This window comes from Aythya ferina, assembly GCF_964211825.1.
Source record: "Aythya ferina genome assembly, chromosome: 29".
NCBI classification, from domain to species: Eukaryota; Metazoa; Chordata; class Aves; order Anseriformes; family Anatidae; genus Aythya; species Aythya ferina.
The window spans coordinates 2887472-2907348 of record NC_140326.1 but is presented as its reverse complement, the minus strand read 5'-3'; the positions used below and the strand labels follow the sequence as shown (position 1 = coordinate 2907348).

General features: G+C 65.6%; 2 protein-coding genes across 2 annotated transcripts; one reads left to right on the top strand and one right to left on the bottom strand.

Annotated features, from left to right (window-relative positions):
• Positions 1-610: 610 nt before the first annotated feature.
• PSMB4 (proteasome 20S subunit beta 4) lies at positions 611-3113 on the bottom strand. The gene is made up of 7 exons (XM_084500687.1): positions 2955-3113; positions 2630-2836; positions 2187-2333; positions 1764-1845; positions 1542-1658; positions 919-1007; positions 611-746 (listed from the first exon to the last, which is right to left on the bottom strand). Exons 1-7 carry the CDS (start codon positions 3065-3067, stop codon positions 734-736), a joined length of 768 nt encoding a protein of 255 aa, XP_084356813.1. The 5' UTR covers positions 3068-3113; the 3' UTR covers positions 611-733.
• A 5977-nt stretch (positions 3114-9090) lies between these two features.
• CGN (cingulin) lies at positions 9091-19365 on the top strand. Its single transcript, XM_084500681.1, has 21 exons — positions 9091-9266; positions 9600-10671; positions 11135-11235; positions 11501-11570; positions 11772-11867; positions 12001-12152; positions 12418-12559; positions 12637-12849; positions 13174-13322; positions 13418-13559; positions 13662-13862; positions 14078-14284; positions 14404-14661; positions 15034-15204; positions 15283-15444; positions 16078-16167; positions 17424-17507; positions 18148-18266; positions 18344-18452; positions 18540-18703; positions 18793-19365. The coding sequence occupies exons 1-21, from the start codon at positions 9106-9108 to the stop codon at positions 18932-18934; spliced, it is 4005 nt and encodes a 1334-aa protein (XP_084356807.1). The 5' UTR covers positions 9091-9105; the 3' UTR covers positions 18935-19365.
• Positions 19366-19877: the final 512 nt, after the last annotated feature.

Below are 19877 nucleotides of genomic sequence, written 5' to 3'. Positions count from 1 at the left end.
AATTTCTCCTGCTCTAGTGAGAGCAGGAGAAACATGGTACATGCTGCACCTTAAGTCTAGGTCACTGAAATACCCCACACGATTGAAGTGTGTTACATATTCAGTTATGGATGTCATAGTCCAGTAGATTTTTATTAGGGCAAACTGTAATGGGATAATTGGGTTCAGTACTACTACCTTGCACCTCAGAAACCCTTACTAAAACAGAAGTGGAAAAAGCATTGTCAGCTCTAGCAGAGATGAGATCGTGGGTGCTAATTAGAGGTGGTTAAGGAGTACTTTGACCCACACTCACACACACAAGCGCTATCTGAGAAAGGGACTGCCAAGTCAGATACAGGAGGAAGAGGAGCGTGTATGTGGGTTTAATGCAGTACAGTACCTACCAGAACCCCACTGGAGCAAAGAGCAAAACCACTTTTTTTTCCTGGAGAAGGGCAACAAAAAGGACTTGCAGCACTCTGCAGCCTTCTCAAAACATGGCAGTGTTGTAGAATTCAGAACCTTGCACCTCCGAGTGATTCCTGAAGTGCTGTGGCTTCTCACTTCCTGAAGGTAATGTTCTTGGAGCATCCCACAAATTCTTAACCATAGCACAAAACACAGAAGCTTGTCTTAACAGGTTTATTTAATTTCCTAAAGAAATCAGAACTTCAAAAGGAGTAGCTGATTTACAGCGTAGATGGAGGACGATAACACGGACACAGCAGCCGGAAGTAGCTCTTGGGGGGGGTCATTCAAAACCACTGCAAGAAAACATTTTTATAAGGTCAGGATATTACACAACAGGGATGCAGTTAACAGCTGTGCTACCAAAATCAGAGCATTTTTACCTCTTATAAGGTGCCCTCAGGCTTTTGCTGGACTGACAGCTTCCAGACTAAGAGCTCAAAGTACACATAGTCCTAAAAGTATTACCTGACAAGATTTGCTATGTCCCAGTTGGCTTCCAGGGTCAGGGGTCCTTCCACCTCCACGCCTTTTTCCGTTGCAATAGCAATTTCATACTAAGGAAGAAAACATGGAAAGCTTCCAATAAAGCCTGACTTCCATACTTGGATTTGATTGGCCCTATAAAAGCTCTAATCAGTAAGTGTCACTAATAACAGCTGTTTAAACAAATTTGCTTTAACATGGCTTTGTATTTAATAATGTTTTACTTTTTCCTTGGTGAGCAAGTTGAGAGAGTTCACAGTGCTAGGAGGTAGAAATGGTCACAAAGCTAAAAGATTGCAGCCTCTGGATGCTGCTACTGTGAAGCAGCAGCATCCAGGCCAGCCAGAGAGAAGCAGCACTCAGGATAAAACCACTCTTCTGAGGCTGGAAATGAGGCAAGACTCACTTTGCAGAGCACAGGTCTGTTAACAGATTTTTCAACGTGCCTCATCTCTGCCAACTCAAGTGTTACTGTGAGGTTTGCTGAGAATCAGAGGCAGAACAACTGCAAATGCTGCAGTGAGCTGGGGTGACTGGCCTCTGGAACGTCAGCCTGAGGCACACCGCAGCTCTCCAGGCAGGGCACACCGCAGTACCACACTTACTCTGTTGAACGATCGAGCGTCTCTGTAATACAAAATTTTCATACAACGCTCGATCAAGCTCCGGGCTTCCTCCTTTGTTAGTATGGGTTTCTTCTCCAAGACTTCTCTCATCAAAGGCTGAAATAAAGTAATAAAAACCAGTATCTCAACAGCTCAGTCACACAGCACCAAGTTTGCTTCAGCAGCTGAGCGCACACACTGTTCCTGCTTGCAAATGCTCACCTGAGCGAGGAATGCTCCATAACCCGTAGCAAGTGTAGGGGCTTCGTAGGCCACGCCAAGCATGTCCACGTAACCTAGGAAGCTGAAGGGACAGAGCAGTTAGTGCAGAACTCCTTGCATAGGCAGAGCTGCATCACTTTGGGGAAGGACTCAGCTTTTGAGCAGCTACATCCAGCTCAGAGCAGAAACCAGCAAAGCAGATGCCCTCTCGCTGTGAAAGCAGGACTCCTGCTGGAAGTCCACTGCGTACTTCCCTTTCTGGAGAAGCCCTCAGCTACAATCCCATCTAACAAGCAGGGCAAGCAAGAACTGTGCTGGTGGGGCTCCCTCCTGAAGCACGCACTGTCCTGCGCCATGAGGAACAGTCCCAGGGCAGGACACACGGTAACCGTTCCCCGTTCCGTGGCACCGCTCCTCACCTACCTCTCGCCATTGTAGTAGCCTCCGATGACAACAGTGTTCCACAGGGGATTTATCTTGGACCTCCGGTTGTACATGACTCTCGTCAGCCAGGAGTGAATGGCTTTGGGGCTGTAGCTGTGACCATCTCCCAGCAGCTCCTCATCAATTCTAATTCAGAGAGAAGTTTCACCCAACTAAGGAAAGCTGGAAACCACCTGGACACAAGCAGCAGCCCATCTCCTGCTGCGCCACGGGCAGCACACGGGATCCTCACGCAAAACCACAGCGCTCAGCAGAGAACTGGGAAGGGACACCTGTACCGGGGGGACCGTGAGCTTGGCAAAGGAGGAGCCTGAGCTCGGTTTTGTCCCTGCTCAGCGCACGCCTCTCACCGCACCTCAGCGCTCGGAGAGCTGGCAGCGCTCGGCGTTACCCGCGGCACGGCCGGGGCTCGGCCCACTTACACCATCTGGTCGATGATCTGCGCCAGGTACTGGAAGTCGGCGTAGTCCCCGGAGGCGCCCAGCACGGTGCTGTCGTTCACCCGCAGCAGCCGGGAGATGTTCCGGAAGCGGGCGAGGGAGCCGTAGGAGCCCATCATGTCCGCGGCCAGCATCACGCCGCCCTCGAACTTCACGCCCAGCACCGAGGTTCCCGTCACCATCGGCGTCCTGCGGGCCCCGGCGTCAGCGGCACCGGGGGGGTGGGGGGGAGGGGGCCGCTCCCCAAACGCCCCCAGCCCCCAACTGCCCCCAGCCCCCGTCCCGGTGCCCCCCGCCCCGCACTCACGTGGTCCTGGTGAGGGGCTGGATGCCCGCGGCGGTGCCGTGGCTGTAGGCCTGCCCCGGAGCCGGGCCCCCGGCCCAGAACGGCGGCGGCGCCCGCGCTCCCCCGGCCTCCATCTTAGTCACGGTGCGGCCCGCGCTGCGCACGCGCGCCGGAAGAGCGGCCGCTGCCGGCCGCCGTAGGCCCAGGCGAAGCGGCGCGGCGCCATCTTGAGAGTGGCCCCGGCCGGAAGGGGGAAGGGCGGGCCGGGCGCCATCTTGTGTGTGGCGGAACTCGCCAGTGCCCGGTTACGCGGCACGAATCGCCCGTCGCGGGCCCCTTGCCACCAGATGACTCTCGGGGACGGGCACCCGAGCGTTAAAACCCCGGCTCTGCTCCTCCCGCCCTTGCCGAGCCGCCCCTCCGCTCCCAGCCGCCCTCCCCAAGATGGCGGCGCTCCGCTGGCGCCACGGGGGGCGTCACGTGACACCGGCCCCACCCCCGGCGAGCCGAAAGGGGCGGGGAATGGGGAGGGGAATGGGGCGGGGAATGGGGCGGGGCCGGGCGGGTCTCTCCCCGCCCGGGGGCGAGGCCGGGCGCGGCAGCGTCCAATGGGCGCTCAGGGGGCGGGGCCTCGGCGGAGGTAACAGGTTGGGGCGGCGGCGGAGGTGCGAGCGGTGCCCGCGGCGGCTCCGGAGGTGAGCGGGGGGGGTCGATAGGGGGTCGATAGGGGGTCGATAGGGGGTCGATAGGGGGTCGATAGGGGGTCGATAGGGGGTCGATAGGGGGTCGATAGGGGGTCGATAGGGGGTCGATAGGGGGTCGATAGGGGGTCGATAGGGGGTCGATAGGGGGTCGATAGGGGGTCGATAGGGGGTCGATAGGGGGTCGATAGGGGGTCGATAGGGGGTCGATAGGGGGTCGAGGGGCCGCTGCCCTCGCCCTGCGTTCAGCCTCCCGGCACAGCCCCCAGGGGCCGGGGCCGTTGGGGTCGCCGTTCCCGGGCCGTGCCCTGCCGCAGGGGCTCTGTAGCGCTCCTTGCCCTGGGGGTGCTGCACCCGGGGGGGTGCCTGTTGTGGGGTGCCTGTTGTGGGGTCTTATTGCGGGGTGCCGTGCAGCAGGTCCCGTGGGGATGCTTCCCCCGTGAGGGGTCTGCCCCGGCTGGGGTCTCCTCGTGAGGGATCCTGTGGCACCCCCAGGGGCTCTCTGTGGGGCTGCCCCTTCCCCCAGGGCCCTGCGTTTCCCTGCGCTCCCCCCTGCCGAGAGCGTCCCCGGGGTCCTGGCCCCGCGCACCCGTCTGTGGGGGCTGCTGGCGGGGTGCCCTCGGGCAGGGTCCCGCTGTGACGCCCCCATAGGCGCTGCTCTGTGGGGTTCCCTTCCTGCGCTCCGTGTCCCCGTGAATCCCATCCCCGTCCCTTCGGTGCTGCTCCCTCGTTTGCTCCTCGTAAATATTTAGCGTCGTTTATGGCTCCTGCAATCTCTGACCGGGGGAGGTGGCTGATAAGGGCCAAGTCCCAGCCCGGTTTTCGGGGCTGTGCCCAGCCCGGACGGGGACAGACGGAGCCGCTCTGAGCACGGCCGGGACCTCGGGGCTCTTCCTTCCGAACCGCGGTGGTGTGGCGATAACCTCCCCGAAGCCTTGAGCTGCAGAAGGACGAGTTGTGTCCCCGAGCGGGGAAAATCAACCCCTCCGGGACCTGGCAGCGTCACACACCGCTTTATTACACCGGGGCCGGCCCCGTGCTCCCCGCTGCCTGCGGAGTGGGTTCAAACCTTGCCCGTAACGCGGCACCTGCTGAAACTTTAATGCGCCGCGCTGCCCCACTTTGCCCGGCTCCCAGGGCGCAGTTTGCAGCCTCCTGTTTCAATGAGGGAGGAAAGCGAAACCCGCGCTGGCTGCGGGGGGTTACGGCACGCGGGGCAGCGATGCTGCGTCCCCGGAGCTGCCTCCGTGCCCCCCCGGGTCCCCTGGGGCCGTGATGCCCACAGTCACCGGGACCGGGTCTCGATGCCCACGGGCTCGTCCCTGCAGGCTGGGTGAGGGCTGTGAGGGGCAGGGGTGCCCGGGTCGTGCTGCCCGTCCCTGTCCCCGTTTCTTCCCCTCCGCTGCTCTGTCCCCGGGATAACCCATCCGCTGTGCCCGCTGTCCCGGCCCTTTGTTTGGAGGGTGCTCGGTATCGCTCCGGGCGGTTTTGCTCCCCACCACCCCGACCAGTTGAGCTGGTTTGGGGCCGAGTTTCCACCTCTGTCCCATAGATAACATCCCCACAGATAACGTGGCGCTTGTGACTGAGTCCTCTCCCGTTGCGGCCCCTCACAGCGTCCCCCCCCCCCTGCTGTTTTGGGGCCGCACTGGGGTGGGGTGGTGGTGGCTGGGACCAGCACTGAGGTGTCAGTGTGAGCTGGGGGGGACAACTGGGGGCTCCCCGTGGTGCCAGGGCTGCTGCTGCTCACCGCAGCCCCACGGCGAAGGGGTTAAGCCCCTGTTTGCACCTCAGCCTAACGAGCTCCATGTACCCGAACACAGTGAACACAGCGCCGCGTCCCCTGGCACCCAGCTGTGGATCCGCACCCCGTGGGGCTGCTCCTGCTCTGCCTCGGTTCCCCCGGGGAGAATTTCCCCTCCCAGCGCCCGGACCCGAGCAGTTCCGCTTCCAAAGGTGCGATCGGCTCAGGAAGCGGGGACTGGGGTGGATGTGACGGGTGCTGCCGCACGGCTGCGTGGTGTGGGTGTGGGGCTGGGTGAGCCGTGCCCTGCCGTGGGAGCGCCGAGAGCAGCCCCGGCCCCGTTCGTGGCCGTTTCGCTGCCGTCCACAACCAACCGCAGCAGCTGCCGGAGGCGGCTTTGGCCAAACGCCGCTGGTTGGCGAGGGCAGGGCAGGAGCTGCCCCGTGGGCTCGCGTCTGCGGGATGCGGGTCGGGAAGGGAAGCGCCGCGGGTGCGACCGCCGGGCAGGGAACGGGGTTTTCCAGTCCCCGGGTTGAAGATTAACCGCAGCGCTCTCGCCGTGGGTGGCTCGGGAGGCTTTCGGATTCAAAGGAATTCGGAGGCTCTGCCTTATCAGCCGGGCTGTGGTGTGGGGAGCCGCGGGGCCCGGAGCGCCCTGGTGGTGCGGTGACGTCCCCGGGGCTGGGGACGCCCTGGCCCCGGTGACGCAGCCCTGGGCGCGCTGGTTTCGGGCGTCTCCGACCTGCGGCTTGTCACGCGTGTGCTCACCCTGGGATTTATTGGGGTTTCGGGCTCCGCCAGGGAGCAGAGCACAGGAGGCAGGAGCGGCTGGTCTGCGGTGACGGGCAGGGCGCAGGCACGGCTGCTGCTGGCACGTGAAACCGGCCACAGACTTTGGCCCCGAGTGCCGTGAGCCCCAGGGTCTTGCATGGCTGTGTGTAAACACAACTAACAACGGGTCATAGGTAGAGCAAAGCCTTTGGGAAACCCTCGGGGGAAAGAGCCTCCAGCGTGCCAGGAGCCAAGAAAATGGGTGACAAACTGAAATGTTGGTTTTGTTATGTTCCTGCCGCTCCCTTTTCTGTGACACTGCTCTGGACGTGAGGTGCTCTGGGACAATCCAGCCCCTGAGGCTTTGCACTCAGAGGTTCCCAGTGCTCAGGGGCACAGGAGCCGTGCCAGCCGAGCTGCCGCTGGGCTCAGGGTGACTCGGTGGCCTTGGGAGCGCACCCTGCTCCCCGGGGCCACGGTCCCTTTGCGGAAGGGTGAGCACGCTCCTGCCGAGCGGACCCTGCCCCAGGTACCTGTGTGCAGGAGGACAGGTAAGAGCTGGTGGCGCTCTGCTTTTCCTCCTGGGCTGCCCCTGTGCAGGAGTGGAAGGGTGAGCGAGCCGCTCACTGCCGGCGAATTGCAAAACAACTTTCTGGGCTAACGTGCCCACAAAGGGCCCATTGTGTTCCCTATCTGCATGAGCAGAGCTGGCCGCCCGCCATCCCCGGGACGCTGGAGGTGCGTGACCGCCAGCGGGGGACCCGCGCCGCCCGCCCGCGCCCCCTGCCCTGCTGGCGGCCGGCTGGATCGGGGCAGAGCTGAGGTGTGTTTGCACAGCAGAGTCCCCGCGTGCTTGGCCGAAGAGTGAGCTGCACGCCCAGGGACGATAAGCAGAGTATCTGTAGCTCCAGTCCTTCGTCCCTCCCGCTCCTTCGCTGTGCTTTCCAGTGAAATCTCCTCCCCGGGCTGTTTCCAGCCCTGGGCTCTGCGCTGCTTTCCCACGTAGGAATGCAATCTGGCCGTTTCAAGTCCCTTTATCTGCGAGCTGGAGCCCTTCCAGGAGGAGGCATTCCTGGGGGATTAGCGGCTCACCTGCTCCCCAACACCCAGCTCGTGCTGCAGGACCGCTGCTGGCGGCACGGCGCGCACCTGAGCGATGCCGCGTGCCCGCGGAGCTGCTGCTGCTCCCCTGCAAGGAGCAAATCCTCCCTGAGGTCTGGCCCCATGCAGCACCCTGCCAGTGGCTGCGTGTCACCCCCGTGGTTTTCTGCCACCTGGTCCCTGCGTGTGCCAGCACAGGGCTGCGGGGCCACGTCCAAAGGTCTCCTGGAGCCGGGTGCTGCGCCCAGCGCTCACCATTCCTGCCCAGTAGCGGTGGAGCCGAGCCCTCTCCCCACCCAGGCTGCAGCCCGGCACCCGCTGCACTTTGGACACTGCTGTGGACAAATCTGGGCTTTGCTGCCAAAGCCGCTTCCTCTCCTCGCTGTGCTGCTGCTCACAAACAGCCGCGATGGCCGTGCCTGGCCCTGCCATTCCCTGCGGGCCGGCCATATGGGCTCTGCCTTGCCGCGGCACGGAGCGGACGCGCTGCTGCTGGTGCCCATGTCCCCTGGCACAGGGCTGGCGGGTTGGCTTTAGGGGCTCCTGCAGTGGTGCTGGGTTCAGGGCTCGTTTCTAGAGGCTGGTGTCTGCTGCTGATCTCGTTATCTCGATGCTGTGCAGGGATAACGAGATCAGGAGCGGCAGCACCCGTCCCTCTGGGCTGGAGGAGGCTCGGGACCAGGTGGGGGCATTTCCCTCAGCCCCGTTGCTGCTGCCCCGCTCGGTGCCACCTCCCGCAGGGCCGGGTGTTCTTCGCCTCCCCTCCATCTGCTCGGGGCCCGGTGCTTTGCCGGCTTCACCCTGCCGATCCCACGGCCGTGCCAGCTGGCCGCTGCCTGGCCCGCAGGACGAGCAGCTTGTCACCCACCCGTTGCTCCGGGCACCTCCTGGGAGCTGCCCCTTGCCCCTGAGATTGGGGTAAAGACCTGAAAGGCTCCGGTGAAGTGTCCCCAACCTCCCTGCAGTGCCGGGGTGCAGCCATGGCTTTGCTCAAGCTTTCCTCCAAGCCTGGTGCTGCTGGACCTGGTCCCGGTCCTGTGGGTTGGCCGGGGAACGGGAGCAGCCGGTGGCTGTGGGGAGCCGGCAGAGCCGCGGCGTGCTGGGGGGAGCAGAAAGCGCGGCCCGCCGAGCCTGGGCAGGCATCCCCGTGGCTGTTTGTCCTTCTGGGGCTGTCCCAGGGCAGCGGGGCTCTGGCTCGAATTTCTTCCTGGGGTGGGCAGGGGGCAGATGGGGTCTCGGGGGTGTGTGGGGAAATGAGGGAGCCCGGGTGGGCTCTGGGCAGCCCTGGTCACGGAGTGGGTGTGCGACCCCTGACTGCTTGGGGTAGGACAGCTTTGGGGCAACATCAAAACCCCTGCTGAAAGCTGAAAGTGTGGGGTTTTTTGGGTTTGTTTCACATTTTTCTCTACGTGCAGGACGTGTTTGAGCGCTGCCCTGCCTGGCTCAGGCTCCCTGAGTGTCCCAGGGTCCCCTTGTGATCGCAGGGGCGAGCTCAGCGCCCGGCACCTTGCGTCGCCCACTCCCGGACCCGGTTTATTTAAAGCAGAGCCCGGAGCTGCTGCTCTCCCCGCTGGTGTTGGAGGCGGGGGGGGAACCTAGTGCCGTACGGCTCGGGGGGGGGCAGTTTCAGGCTTTGCCGTCGCTTCAGATCAGTCCCGCTCGGGGCGCGAAGCTCGGGGGCAGCGCTCGCTGCGCAGGCGGATCCGGCAGCCGCTGCTCAGCTGGGCTGCAGCACCCCCGTCCCCGGTGCCCCCGGGGGGGTCGCGTCACGCCGTGCCCAATGTGTCACCGCTCGCATCCGTCCCCTCCCAGCACACGTCGCCGGCTGCGGGCAGGGCGAGGCGGGGGCCCGGCGATGCTGGCGGGCTCCGAGGCGCTCGCTGCAGTGAGGCTGCGGCGCTCCGCAGGCACCCGGGAGGCAGCGGGAGCCGATCCTGGCTGCGGAGCCCCCCCGGGCTCTGTGCGCTGCGTCCCCCCCGCGTCCTGGCTGCGAAGGGCGAGCAGGACGAGCGGCCGGTAAGCGCCCCGGCTCAGGGCGGGGGGGTTGGCTGAGCCCCCCGAGGATAAGCGGGCTTGGGGCAGCCCCGCGGTGCTGGTGCTGATGCAGCCGGGCTCCTTGTCCCTGTCCTGTCCTGGGGACGCCGTTTGCATCCCTGCTCCGTGCCCGGTGCCGTTCCCTGGGGCGGGGGCTCTGTGAGGCTGGGAAGGGGTGCACGGGAGCAGCGCTGGGCTCCCAGACCCTGCAGGGACAGAGGCTGCTGTACGGGAGGCGTGGGGGAGGATGGGACCCCTGCCGAGCGCCGTCTGCGGCAGCGCGGGGCCCGGGGTCACTCTGCCCTCTCCCCCCAGGACCGCGGTGCTGAGACCCGGCATGGACTGGCCGGCGGGCACGGACATGGCGGAGAAGCAGAACCCGGTGGACTACGGTGTCCAGATCCGCTTCATCAATGACCTGCAGGAGCCCAAGAAGCCCCCCAAGGCGCGGGCCAAGCCGGGCTCCTACGGGGTGGCGGTGCGCGTGCAGGGCATCGCCGGGCAGCCCTTCGTCGTCCTCAACAGCGGCGAGAAGGGCAGCGACTCCTTCGGGGTGCAGATCAAAAGCGAGGGCGCCTACACCGGCCCCCCCGCCGGCCCCCGGCCCCCCGAGCTGCCCCCCGGCTCTGTCAGCCCTGACTCGGAGCTGCCGGAGAACCCCTACGTGCGCCGGCAGCCCTCCTGGAGCACCTCAGACGAGGAGCCCGGTGGCGGGGTCCCAGCGCCCCCCCGGCACAAGCCCCCCACCAAGCGGCCGCCCAGGGAGGAGCTGCGGAGGACGCAGTCCCACGGCAATCTGCTCACTGCCAACGATGACGAGGAGCCCTTCGCCCCCGGCCCGCCGCGGGGGCAGCCCGGTGGCCCCCACCAGCCCCGGGCTCTGTCCGGCAGCAGAAGCAGCAGCATGCTGAGCATCACCGGGCCGCCCCGGCCGGCACCGGGCGAAGTGCCCGGCTTTGGGGCTGCCGTCAGGGAGCCCTCCTCGGACTCAGAGGCCCCGGGGCGCCGGCGGCCAGGGGACGCTGACGGCAGCGACATAGACACCAAGCCGCTCTCCTCGGTGGACTCGCTCATCAGCAAATTCGACGGGAAGGTGCAGCAGAGGGGCCGGGCGGCCCGGAGGGGCCGCATCCCCTCGGAGGAGCGGAAGCGCTCGCAGAGCCTCGATGGCCGCGTCTCTCACCGCGCCGTGCCGGACGGCCGGGAGCTGAGCGGTGCCCGGCGCGGGGACGTTCGCCCCCTGCCCTCGGGGCCCACCGGCAGCCTGGGCCGGGAGCAGAGAGCCAGGCCGGTGGAGGAGGGGGCAGCGAGGAGCCAGCGGGCGAACCGGGGCACGGAGGAGCCCCCGACTGAGCGGCTGCAAAGCAAAGCCCGGGCAGAGCTGCAGGTACCGGGGGGATGGATCCCATCAAGGGCCTCATCCTGCGGGGTGTCGGGTCCTGCTGGCAGCGTTAGCGTGGGCTGAGTGCTGGTGGTGGTGCACAGGGGTCCTGCACTCGTTAATCTGGGCTCTGGGCCATGGGTTGGGTTGGGGACCCCTCACTGGTGCCGCTGCCCCCTCAGCTGAACAGGGCACCCGCACTGCTTCTGGCTTCCCCGCGGGGCTGACGTCCTGCGAGCACTCAGCTGCAGCCCTGCCTGCAGCCCCTGCATCTCGGGGGGCTTCTGGGCGAGAACCTTCCCTGCTGGGGCACAAACACGCAGGAACCCAAAACACCACCCCCCCCCAGTGCAGATGGGGCACCTCGCCCTGCGCTCCCCAGGGACCAGCATCCTTGGCTCAGCGGGGGCACCGGGTGGGGGGTTTGTGCCTGGCTCTCGCTGGAGCTGTGCTCCCGTCCTCGTGGCAGTTCAAATCCACCCCGGACCTGCTGCGGGACCAGCGGGAGGTGGCCCAGCCTGGCAGCAGTGAGCACACCAAGGAGCTCATCTACAGCATCCTGAAGGAGGGGTGAGCATCCCAGCTGCGTCCCGGGCTCCGGCCGTTCCCTGTCCCGGTTCCTGATGCGTGCTGCGGGGCAGGTCGGGAGCGGAGCTGCCCCAGTCGCTGCTGTGGGGGTTGCCTGGGGCAGGGCTCTGCGGATTGGGGCGGCTGGAGCCAGGTTAAGGCATGGGGAGGAGAGCAGCCAGGCGCTCGGGGTGCCCCTGCCTTCCCATGCTCGCCCTGCTCTGTCCCCTCCATACCCAACACTTTCCTTTTCCCGTGATGTCCACAGGAGCAGAGACAGCGAAACCTCCCTGAAGAGGAAAACTGCCCTGGTGTTCGAGAAGGTGCAGGAGCTGACGGTGAGCTGGGGCCGGCACAGTGCTGCTCCCTGCCTCGTCCCCACTGTGCTCAGGGGGAGGCAGGGGGCTCGTGTGGACACCCTCCTAGTGCGTGGGGCACAGCACGAGGCTGAGGCCAGGCTGCCTCTGGGAGGAAACTGCGGGGCCGAGCCGTGGCCGGCGGTGCCCGTGTATACCGGCTGAGCCCGGGGCTCCCCCCAGGTGCCTGCCAAGGACGCGGCGTGCTCCCAGCCCCAGCACACGGAGCTGGCCAGGAAGGTGGAGGAGCTGCAGGAACAGCTCGACGAGGAGACAAAGGTGAGGCCAGGTGGAGGGAGCTCCCTGCTCTCCGCCCTGCACCCGGCAGCGATGCTGGGGCAGCGGGCAGGGGGCATCGCCACGGCCACTGGTCCCCCTGGCGGGGGTCTCACTGCCGTCCCCTCCCCGGCAGCTCCGCCAGAAGCTGGAGCTGATGAGGGACCCGGCGCGGAGCGGCACCGCGCGGGCACTGGAGGCCCGGCTGCAGGAAGCTGAGGAGGAGAGCCAGCGCCTGCGGGCGGCCCTGGAGAAGAAAGGCCAGGAGCTGCAGAGGAGCCTGCAGGAGTAAGAGCTGTGCTGGGGCTGTCAGCGTGCTCTGGGGGTGCTGATGGGGGGCGCTGGGGATTTCTGAGGGTGCCAAGGCTGCAGGGATGGGGCTGGAGGAGCGGAGCGGGGCTCCTGTGCTGCCCCCATCCCATCATCTGCCGGAGGCACGGAGCCCAGCGAGTTCCCCACCCGTGCAGCGCTCGCCTGCCTTTAGGGCTGGAGACGTGCCCTGGGCTTCCCAGGGGGCTCAGAGCGGGGCACTGCCCCTCACGCTCTCCCCTAGGCTGGCCGAGGCGAAGGCAGCGCGGGGACGGGCAGAAACCCGGCTGGGTGAGCGCGAGGAGCAGCTGGCGGCGATGCGCGAGGAGCTCGGCCGCCTGCACGAAGCCTCGGGGGCGTCTCCGGACAGGGAAGCCTTGTACAAGGTACGGCAACACGTCCAGGGGGGCGCGAGCATCCCCTGCCTCGCCGCCGAGCCCACGGGGACCCCTCCGTGTCCCAGGAGCTGCTGGAGACCCGCGAGGAGCTGGAGGAGGCGCTGAGCTCCAAGCAGCGGCAGGAGGAGCACCTGCGGCTGCGGGAGCGGGAGCTGACGGCGCTGAAGGGGGCCCTGAAGGAGGAGGTGGCGAACCACGACAAGGAGCTCGACCGCGTCCGGCAGCAGTACCAGAGCGACATGGACCAGCTGCGGCGCAGCATGGACGGCATCTCGCAGGTCTGCCCGCGGGGAGACCCCGGCGTCTCGCTGGGCAGGGTCTAAGCATGGGGTCTGTGTCCGTAAATCCCCCTTCGTGTGCTCCTGAGCTGGAATTGGGCTTTGTGTCCTGCCCCAGACCCTCCCCATCACAGCACCCCGCTGTCCTGGGCTGGAGGTGGCTCCCCAAGGGGGCGTGGGGCTCCCCGATGGGGCACAGGGCTCCCCATGTCCTTGTGCAGCTTCCCCAGATTGCTCTGGGAGGCGTTAACCCAGCAGGGGCTCAGCACTGTTGGAGCATCCCCCAAGGATGCAGGCGCTCAGTGCTCCGGTCCTGCCCGCCAGGATCAGGCCAGCCTGGAGTCAGAGAAGCAGAAAATCAGCGCCGTGGTGAGGAACCTGCAGCGGGAGCTGGAGGAGAGCGCGGAGGAGACGGGGCACTGGCGGGACATGTTCCAGAAGAACAAGGACGAGCTCCGCACCACGAAGCAGGAGTAAGCACCGGTGGCAGGAGCAGCCTTCGTGCGACCGTCCAGTGTCCCACAGGGATGGGTCAGGGGGGTGCCAGCCTCATCCTGCCCCTCTCCAGGCTGCTGCAGGTGAAGCTGGAGCGGGAGGAGTTTGAGGAGGAGCTGCGGGAGTTGCGGGAGCGCTTCTCAGCCGCGCGGGAGGAGGCGGACCAGGCGCGGAGCAATGCGCTGGACCCTGGCGAGCTGGAGGCACTCAAGAAGGTGGGTGACGAGGGGGCAGCGCGGAGGGTGCAGCCCTATCCTGCACCCCAGCGGGATGATGGCCAACAGGAGGGGTCCCCGTGACCCCCTCCCCGTCCCCAGGAGCTGCGCCAGGCCCGGGAGGCGCAGCGGGAGCTGGTGGCAGAGAAGCAGGAGCAGGACGAGCTGCTGCGGCAGCGGGAGCGGGAGCTGGCGGCCCTGCAGGGCACCATGCGGGAGGAGGCGTCCAGCCGCGACGGGGCCATCGAGCGGTACCGCAGGGACCTGCAGCAGCTCCAGAAGGAGCGGGACGAGGCCGTGAAGGTGAGTGCTGGGGCCAGGGGAAGAGGAGCAGTTCCCACCACGGCCTGCTCTTGCTGTCTTGGGACCCCACGGAGCTTTGCGTGAGCCCCACGTTTTGTCCCGGATCCCTCTCCCGCGGGCTGGGCTGGTGGCCACAAGCCCAAAGGGTCCCCCTGAACCCCCTCCCAGCTCAGCAGCCAGCCCTGGGACCTCTTCATGCTGTGGCCCCGTTGCAGGAGAAGGCTTCCCTGGAGAGCGAGAGGGAGTCCTCGGAGCAGGCGAGGAAGGCGGTGGAGTCCACCCTGCGGGAGCTGCAGGAGCAGAAGGACGACCTGAGGAGGAAGGTCCTGGGCATGGAAACGCAGCTGAAGGAGTACGAGCGCATGGGCGAGAGCTGGGAGGGCTCCCAGGCCCGGCTCAAGGAGAAGGTCACCAAGCTGGAGGTGCGGAGCCCGTCCCTGCCACCCCACCACGCATCCAGGACGTGGGCACCGGGTCCCAGAGCCGTGCTGGAGGCACGGGCAGGAGGCAGCTGCGAGTTTCATGAGCCCTGTCCCTGCAGGCGGAGCGCAGGCAGATGGAGGAGTCGCTGGGGGAAGCCACGGACCGGGAGCAGGAGCTGCTGATGGCCAAGAGGTCGCTGGAGACGCGCTTGGACGAGGCGCAGCGCAGCCTGGCCCGGCTGACGCAGGAGCACCAGGAGCTGAGCGCCTCCTACCAGGAGGAGCAGAGGCAGAAGGAGCAGCTGAAGCGTGCCAAGAGCGAGCTGGAGGAGCAGAAGCGGCTCCTGGACCGGACCACGGAGAAGCTGAACAAAGAGGTCGGCTCCTGTACCCCAGGGCCCTGTCCCGGGGGTGTTGGGTGTCACCGTGGGCACTCTTTGCACTGTGGGTTGGAGGGTGGTGGTGCTCAGGGATCCCTTCCAGCCTGGGATATTTGATCATTTGATCATCATGAACGCATCGTCCCTTACGCTTCAGGGCAAATCCTGCTCCCCAGGAGGCTGGGGCTCCCGCAGAAGCCTGCTGCCTTTGGGCCAGCACCAGCACGTGCTTGGGAGGAGGGGATCATCCAGGCTGCTCTGGCAGGGCTCGCAGCCCTTGCCACGGTGCTCCTGAGCTCCCAGGGCAGAAATGTTCCCCCCAGCCCCTTGCCCCCCATCAGCTCCTGAGCTCTCCCTGCTCTGCCGCAGCTGGAGCAAATGGCAGAGGAGTCGAACAGCTCGCTGGCCGTGCTCAAGTCGCAGCTGGAGGAGTTCAAGGAGAAGTCACGGAAGGAGATCACGGACTCCCAGAAACAAGCGAAGGACCGGGGTGCCGAGGTGGAGAAGATGCAGTTCAGCATGGGCCGGCTGCAGGACGAGGTTCGGCGGGGGCCGGCGGCTGCGGGGCCCCTCTCCTCCCTCTCCTCCCTCGTTTCACGCGGGCTGCCCTTCCCCCAGGTGGCCCGGCTGAAGCAGGCGCTGCAGGACAGCCAGGCAGAGCGGGAGAGCGCGCTGCTGGACAAGGAGGTGCTGCTGCAGCGCCTGCACAACCTGGAGCAGGAGGCGGATGCCAAGAGGCGCTCCCAGGACGACCGCTCCCGGCAGGTCAAGGCGCTGGAGGTGGGTGGCGCGGCGCCCCAAAACCAAACCCGTGGCTTCTTCCAAACCACAGCCCCCTGCAGAGGGAGAGGGGTGATGGTGAAGGGAGGGACGAGGATCCAACGCTGCTTTGCTGCCTGTGGCACCGCTCGGCGCGGGTCCTGCAGTGCTGTGCGCCAACAGCAAGGGGCAGAGCGCGCCCAGCCTTCCCCGCTGCGCCCCAGCCAGAGCTGCTGCGAGGCAGGAGGGACGCGGGGTGGCAGTGCTGGGAGTGCTGCAATTACTGCTGCAGCCGACCTTCTCAGCTCCCTTCAAGCCAGCATTGCCCTGCAACTCGCAAGGGAGAGCTGCTGTGCCTCCTGCGGGAGGGTTATCCTGCTTTAGGGTTATCCTTGCCTCTTCTCCGAGCGTGTCTCCTCTCCTGGCTCCTGGGCTGTGCCAGGGCCCTGGGGCGGTTGGGTTTTGCTGGGCTGGAGGCTGCTGAGCAGCCCGTTGTTGGTGCGAGCCCCTTCTTCCAGCACCTCGGTGCTCATCGCCGGCAGCACGGCACCTTCTTGAGCGGGTGGGCGCTCGCTGCCCCCAGCCAGCCCCTCCAGCTGCCTGTCCCCTTGCTGTGGGGACCAAGGGGTCACGCCGACCTGTTCTGGCTTGTAGGAGAAGTCCAAGCGCCTGGAGGTGGAGCTGGATGAGGAGAAGACCACGGTGGAGCTGCTGACAGAGCGGGTCAACCGCAGCAGAGACCAGGTAGGGCGGGCGGTGCCGTGCCAGAGCCCCCCGAGCTGCAGCCTGGTCCTCTCCGGGGCAGAGCTTGGGCTCCTGGCTGCAGTCCCCGGGTTGGAGCCTCGTTAGCGAGCTGTTACTGAGCAGCCCCGACCCCTCCCATTGCTCCCAGTGTCTAAATACAACCGAGGTGTCATCTGAAAAGCTGGTTCGGGTGCAAGAGGAAATTATATGAGCTTGGTGAAAAAAAAAAAAAATCCCCTGAAATTACAGGGTGAGGTTTGTGTTTATGCAGGAAGTTGGGGCTAAAATTACGCCAGTCTCCTGGCTGTAACCTCTCTATTAACCCACCTGCTAATTAGCTTCAAAGCTGGAGCTGGTGCTGGAGCTCTGTGCGCAGGCGTGAGCTGCTGCCGAGGCTCCTGGCACCGGCACCGATCGGCTTTGCCGACCCCCTGGTCCGTGCAGGGAGCGGGTGGCAGCGCTGTGGGGCTTTGGGAGAGGCAGACCTTCCGCTCCCAGCCCCGCTGCGATCCCCTCGGGCTGTGGAAGGGGCATTTTGGCACCCTGGGGTGCCCCATGACACGGGGTTTGTCCTGGTGAGCTGGTAAATTGGGTGGGTTTTCCCATTTTTCATTTGGTAAAAGGGGACGTCTACGAGGATGAGATCCTTCCAGGAGGAGACTTGTCCTGGGAGTACTCAACGTGCCCAAACTGCGGGTGCTGAGGGGCAGAGGTGTTTGTGAAACCGGAGTGTGGTTCGAAAAAAAATCATTGTGACTTTTGGGCTGCTTAGACATAACTCAAGCAACCCTTTGTACAGAAGTACGTTCCCTCAACCTTAAAATAACGCACAAACGTGTATTTAGCTCTGGGCAGCCAGCAACAGGCCCGTGGGGACCTTGGGTTTGATTCATCAGAGCATCAAATCCATTTCTGCCCCAAGCGTGGCTGCGCTGCAGTGCCTGGAGGTGCCAGGCAGAGCTGAGAGCGCAGCCAGGTCCTCGAATCCCAGTCCAACCAGTTAAACCCTCCAGTAGGAAATTGCAGTCCTCATCCCCCAGCCACGCATGCCTGGAGGGGGGGAGGCGCGACCGCCGCTCACTGGAAGGGCAAGAGCCGACTGGGGAAGGAACCAAAATCCTCTCGCTAGGGTTTCTGTGTTCTGTGCCCGTTGGGAACTGCTGGGGCTGGGCGGAATGGGGCCGGGGACCCCGGGATGCGGCCACCCGCAGTGTCCCCGCTATGGGGCTGAGTCCCCCTCGTCCCCCTCTCCCCAGATCGACCAGCTGCGGGCAGAGCTGCTGCAGGAGCGCTCCAGCCGGCAGGACCTGGAGTGTGACAAGGTGTCTCTGGAGCGGCAGGTGAGTGGAGGGGCCGCATCCAGCCCACGGCCCTGCCGGACCCGGGGACCCTCGTGCAGTCGCCTCAGCTTCCCTGCCCCTCTCCAGCACATCCCTTGTGTTTGCAAGGGGCTGTCCCACTTCAGCAGCCAAATGCCTGCTCCCAGGCTGGATGCAGCCTCTTCCCCTTCCTCCCGGTGCCCCAGCCTCAGGCAGAGCATCCTCGGAGCTGTCTCCTTGTATTGCTCCACCCGGCTCCTGCCCAGGATGCTGCAGGGAATTGCTGCAGAGTGGGGCCCCCCCAGGGCTCCCACAGGATCCCCCCCTTCCCTTGCGCCCTGGGGCCACAGCGAGCGGCTCCCCGCCGGCCTGCCCGGGCTCTGAGCCCTTCATTACCCAACGCGGAGCTGGCTGGGAACAAAGCGGATCAATGGGAAATGAGCTCCTCGAGCCCTTCTCGTTCCTGGTGTGTCATTACCGCTGCCAAAACCAGCACGGGGCACACGCCGCTGGCACCGCGCAGCAGCTGGGGTGCTCCCGGCCCACCGCCGGGTCAGCATCACGGGGAGAAGAGCCACATTACACGGTGCTTTTGGGGTAGAAGCAGTTTTTCGGCTTTATTCCTTGGGCCAAAAGCTGTGCCCCCCGTGTCCTCCCCCAGAACAAGGAGCTGAAGAACCGCTTGGCCAGCTCCGAGGGCCTGCAGAAGCCCAGCGGCAATGTCTCGCAGCTGGAGGCACGCGTGGAGGAGCTGCAGGACAAGCTGCAGGTGGAGGAGAGGTAGCGGCCCCCCCGCGCCCCCCGTCCCCATGCGCTGGGGGCTGCCGCCCTCACCCGCACCTCGCGGCTCCCCCCAGGGAGAAGAACGTCCTGCTGTCCTCCACCCGCAAGCTGGAGCGCAAGGTGAAGGAGCTGACCATCCAGATCGACGACGAGCGGCAGCACGTCAGCGACCAGAAGGACCAGGTGGGGTGTTTTTGGGGGGTGGTGGGCGCGCAGCCCCCCTCCAGCCCGGCTCGGTGCCGTCTGACCCAGCGCCCGCGTCCCCCCCAGCTGAGCCTGCGGGTGAAGGCCCTGAAGCGCCAGGTGGACGAGGCCGAGGAGGAGATCGAGCGGCTGGAGGCCGCCCGCAAGAAGGCGCAGCGCGAGCTGGAGGAGCAGCACGAGCTCAACGAGCAGCTGCAGGCCCGCATCAAGACGCTGGAGAAAGAGGCCTGGTAGGGTGCTGGGGGGTCCCCACCACCTCCCCCCCATCATTCTGCCTTCCCCCCCTGGTGCTGAGCCCTCTGCTCCCTCCCCGCCGCAGGCGCAAGGCCGCCCGCTCGGCCGCCGAGTCGTCGCTGCAGGACGACGCGCTCAGCTCGGACGAGGAGCTGGACAGCGCCTACGGGCCCTCCTCCATCGCCTCGCTGCTCAACGAGGCCAACCTGCAGACCAGCTCCTGCTGAGCGCCCGGGGCCACCGGAGGATCCGGCCGCTGGGTGCCGAAGCCGTTTGCCGACACGGAGGAAGAGGGGCCGGGTCGAGTTGTGGGCTGGGGGGGCCGCAGCCCCCAGGACCCCGTCTGGCCTCTCTGTCTTCCTGCGGGTCTCAGGGCACCGAACTCGGCGTGGTTGAAGCAGGGACGTGGCGGGGGCCATGCGGCCCCGGGGAGCTGCGAGCCGGGGTCCCCCAGCAGCAGGGACGGGGGGGACACGGTCACAGGGACGCTGCAGAGCCGGGGGCAGGCTCGTGCTGGGTGTCCGTGTGTCCGTCCCCTCTGGCAGCACCCGCAGCCCCAGAGGCTCCCATTTATTTTTGTATGCACCAGCCCTCCACCCTCTGCTGCTCTTTTCCCTCTCAAAGTGCTATTTTAAATAAAATCAAACATTTTAACGTGTGTGGTGCCTGCGGCATTGGTCCAGGGCCGGGAGGGAGCGTGGGGCTGGGGCCATGGGTGGGGGCCGGGGCTCGGCGGCACGAGGCTCCCTCCTGCTCAGCTGGATCTGGCTCCAAGATAAATCCTCGTTATCACTAATTAACAAGGATGGGAGCCTTGCCAAATGCTAATTAGTGCCATTGCTTTGATTGGCAGGTGTTTACCGCAGTTCCCCTCCATGGCCTTGAGCAGGGCCGAGCTGGCTCCGGCCCTGGGCTTGTGTAGGGCCAGGGCAGTGCGTGGTGCCCCGGGGCCCGGCCCTCCCCGGCCCCGCTGCCTCAGTTTCCCCTTTCGCACCCCGCTGGTGTTGGCTGGGATGCTACAACCGGTGGGGGCAGTCACGGTGATGGCAGCGGTGACACCCACGTACGTCCCCACCGTGCACCAGGGAGGGACCCAGCCCATCCTGGGCCTGCGTCACCGCTGCCAAGGGCCGTGCCCAGCACCCGGCCCCGCACCCACGGCATCCCCGC

Coding starts and splice junctions, on each gene's coding strand:
- PSMB4 (XM_084500687.1), bottom strand. CDS start 3,067: ATGGAGGCCGGGGGAGCGCGGGCGCCGCCGCCGTTCTGGGCCGGGGGC. Junction 2,837..2,954: donor CAGCCCCTCACCAGGACCAC/GTGAGTGCGGGG, acceptor CGGGGCCCGCAG/GACGCCGATGGTGACGGGAA. Junction 1,008..1,541: donor ACGCTCGATCGTTCAACAGA/GTAAGTGTGGTA, acceptor TTTCTTCCTTAG/TATGAAATTGCTATTGCAAC.
- CGN (XM_084500681.1), top strand. CDS start 9,106: ATGCTGGCGGGCTCCGAGGCGCTCGCTGCAGTGAGGCTGCGGCGCTCC. Junction 12,560..12,636: donor ACAGGGAAGCCTTGTACAAG/GTACGGCAACAC, acceptor TCCGTGTCCCAG/GAGCTGCTGGAGACCCGCGA. Junction 13,863..14,077: donor AGCGGGACGAGGCCGTGAAG/GTGAGTGCTGGG, acceptor GCCCCGTTGCAG/GAGAAGGCTTCCCTGGAGAG.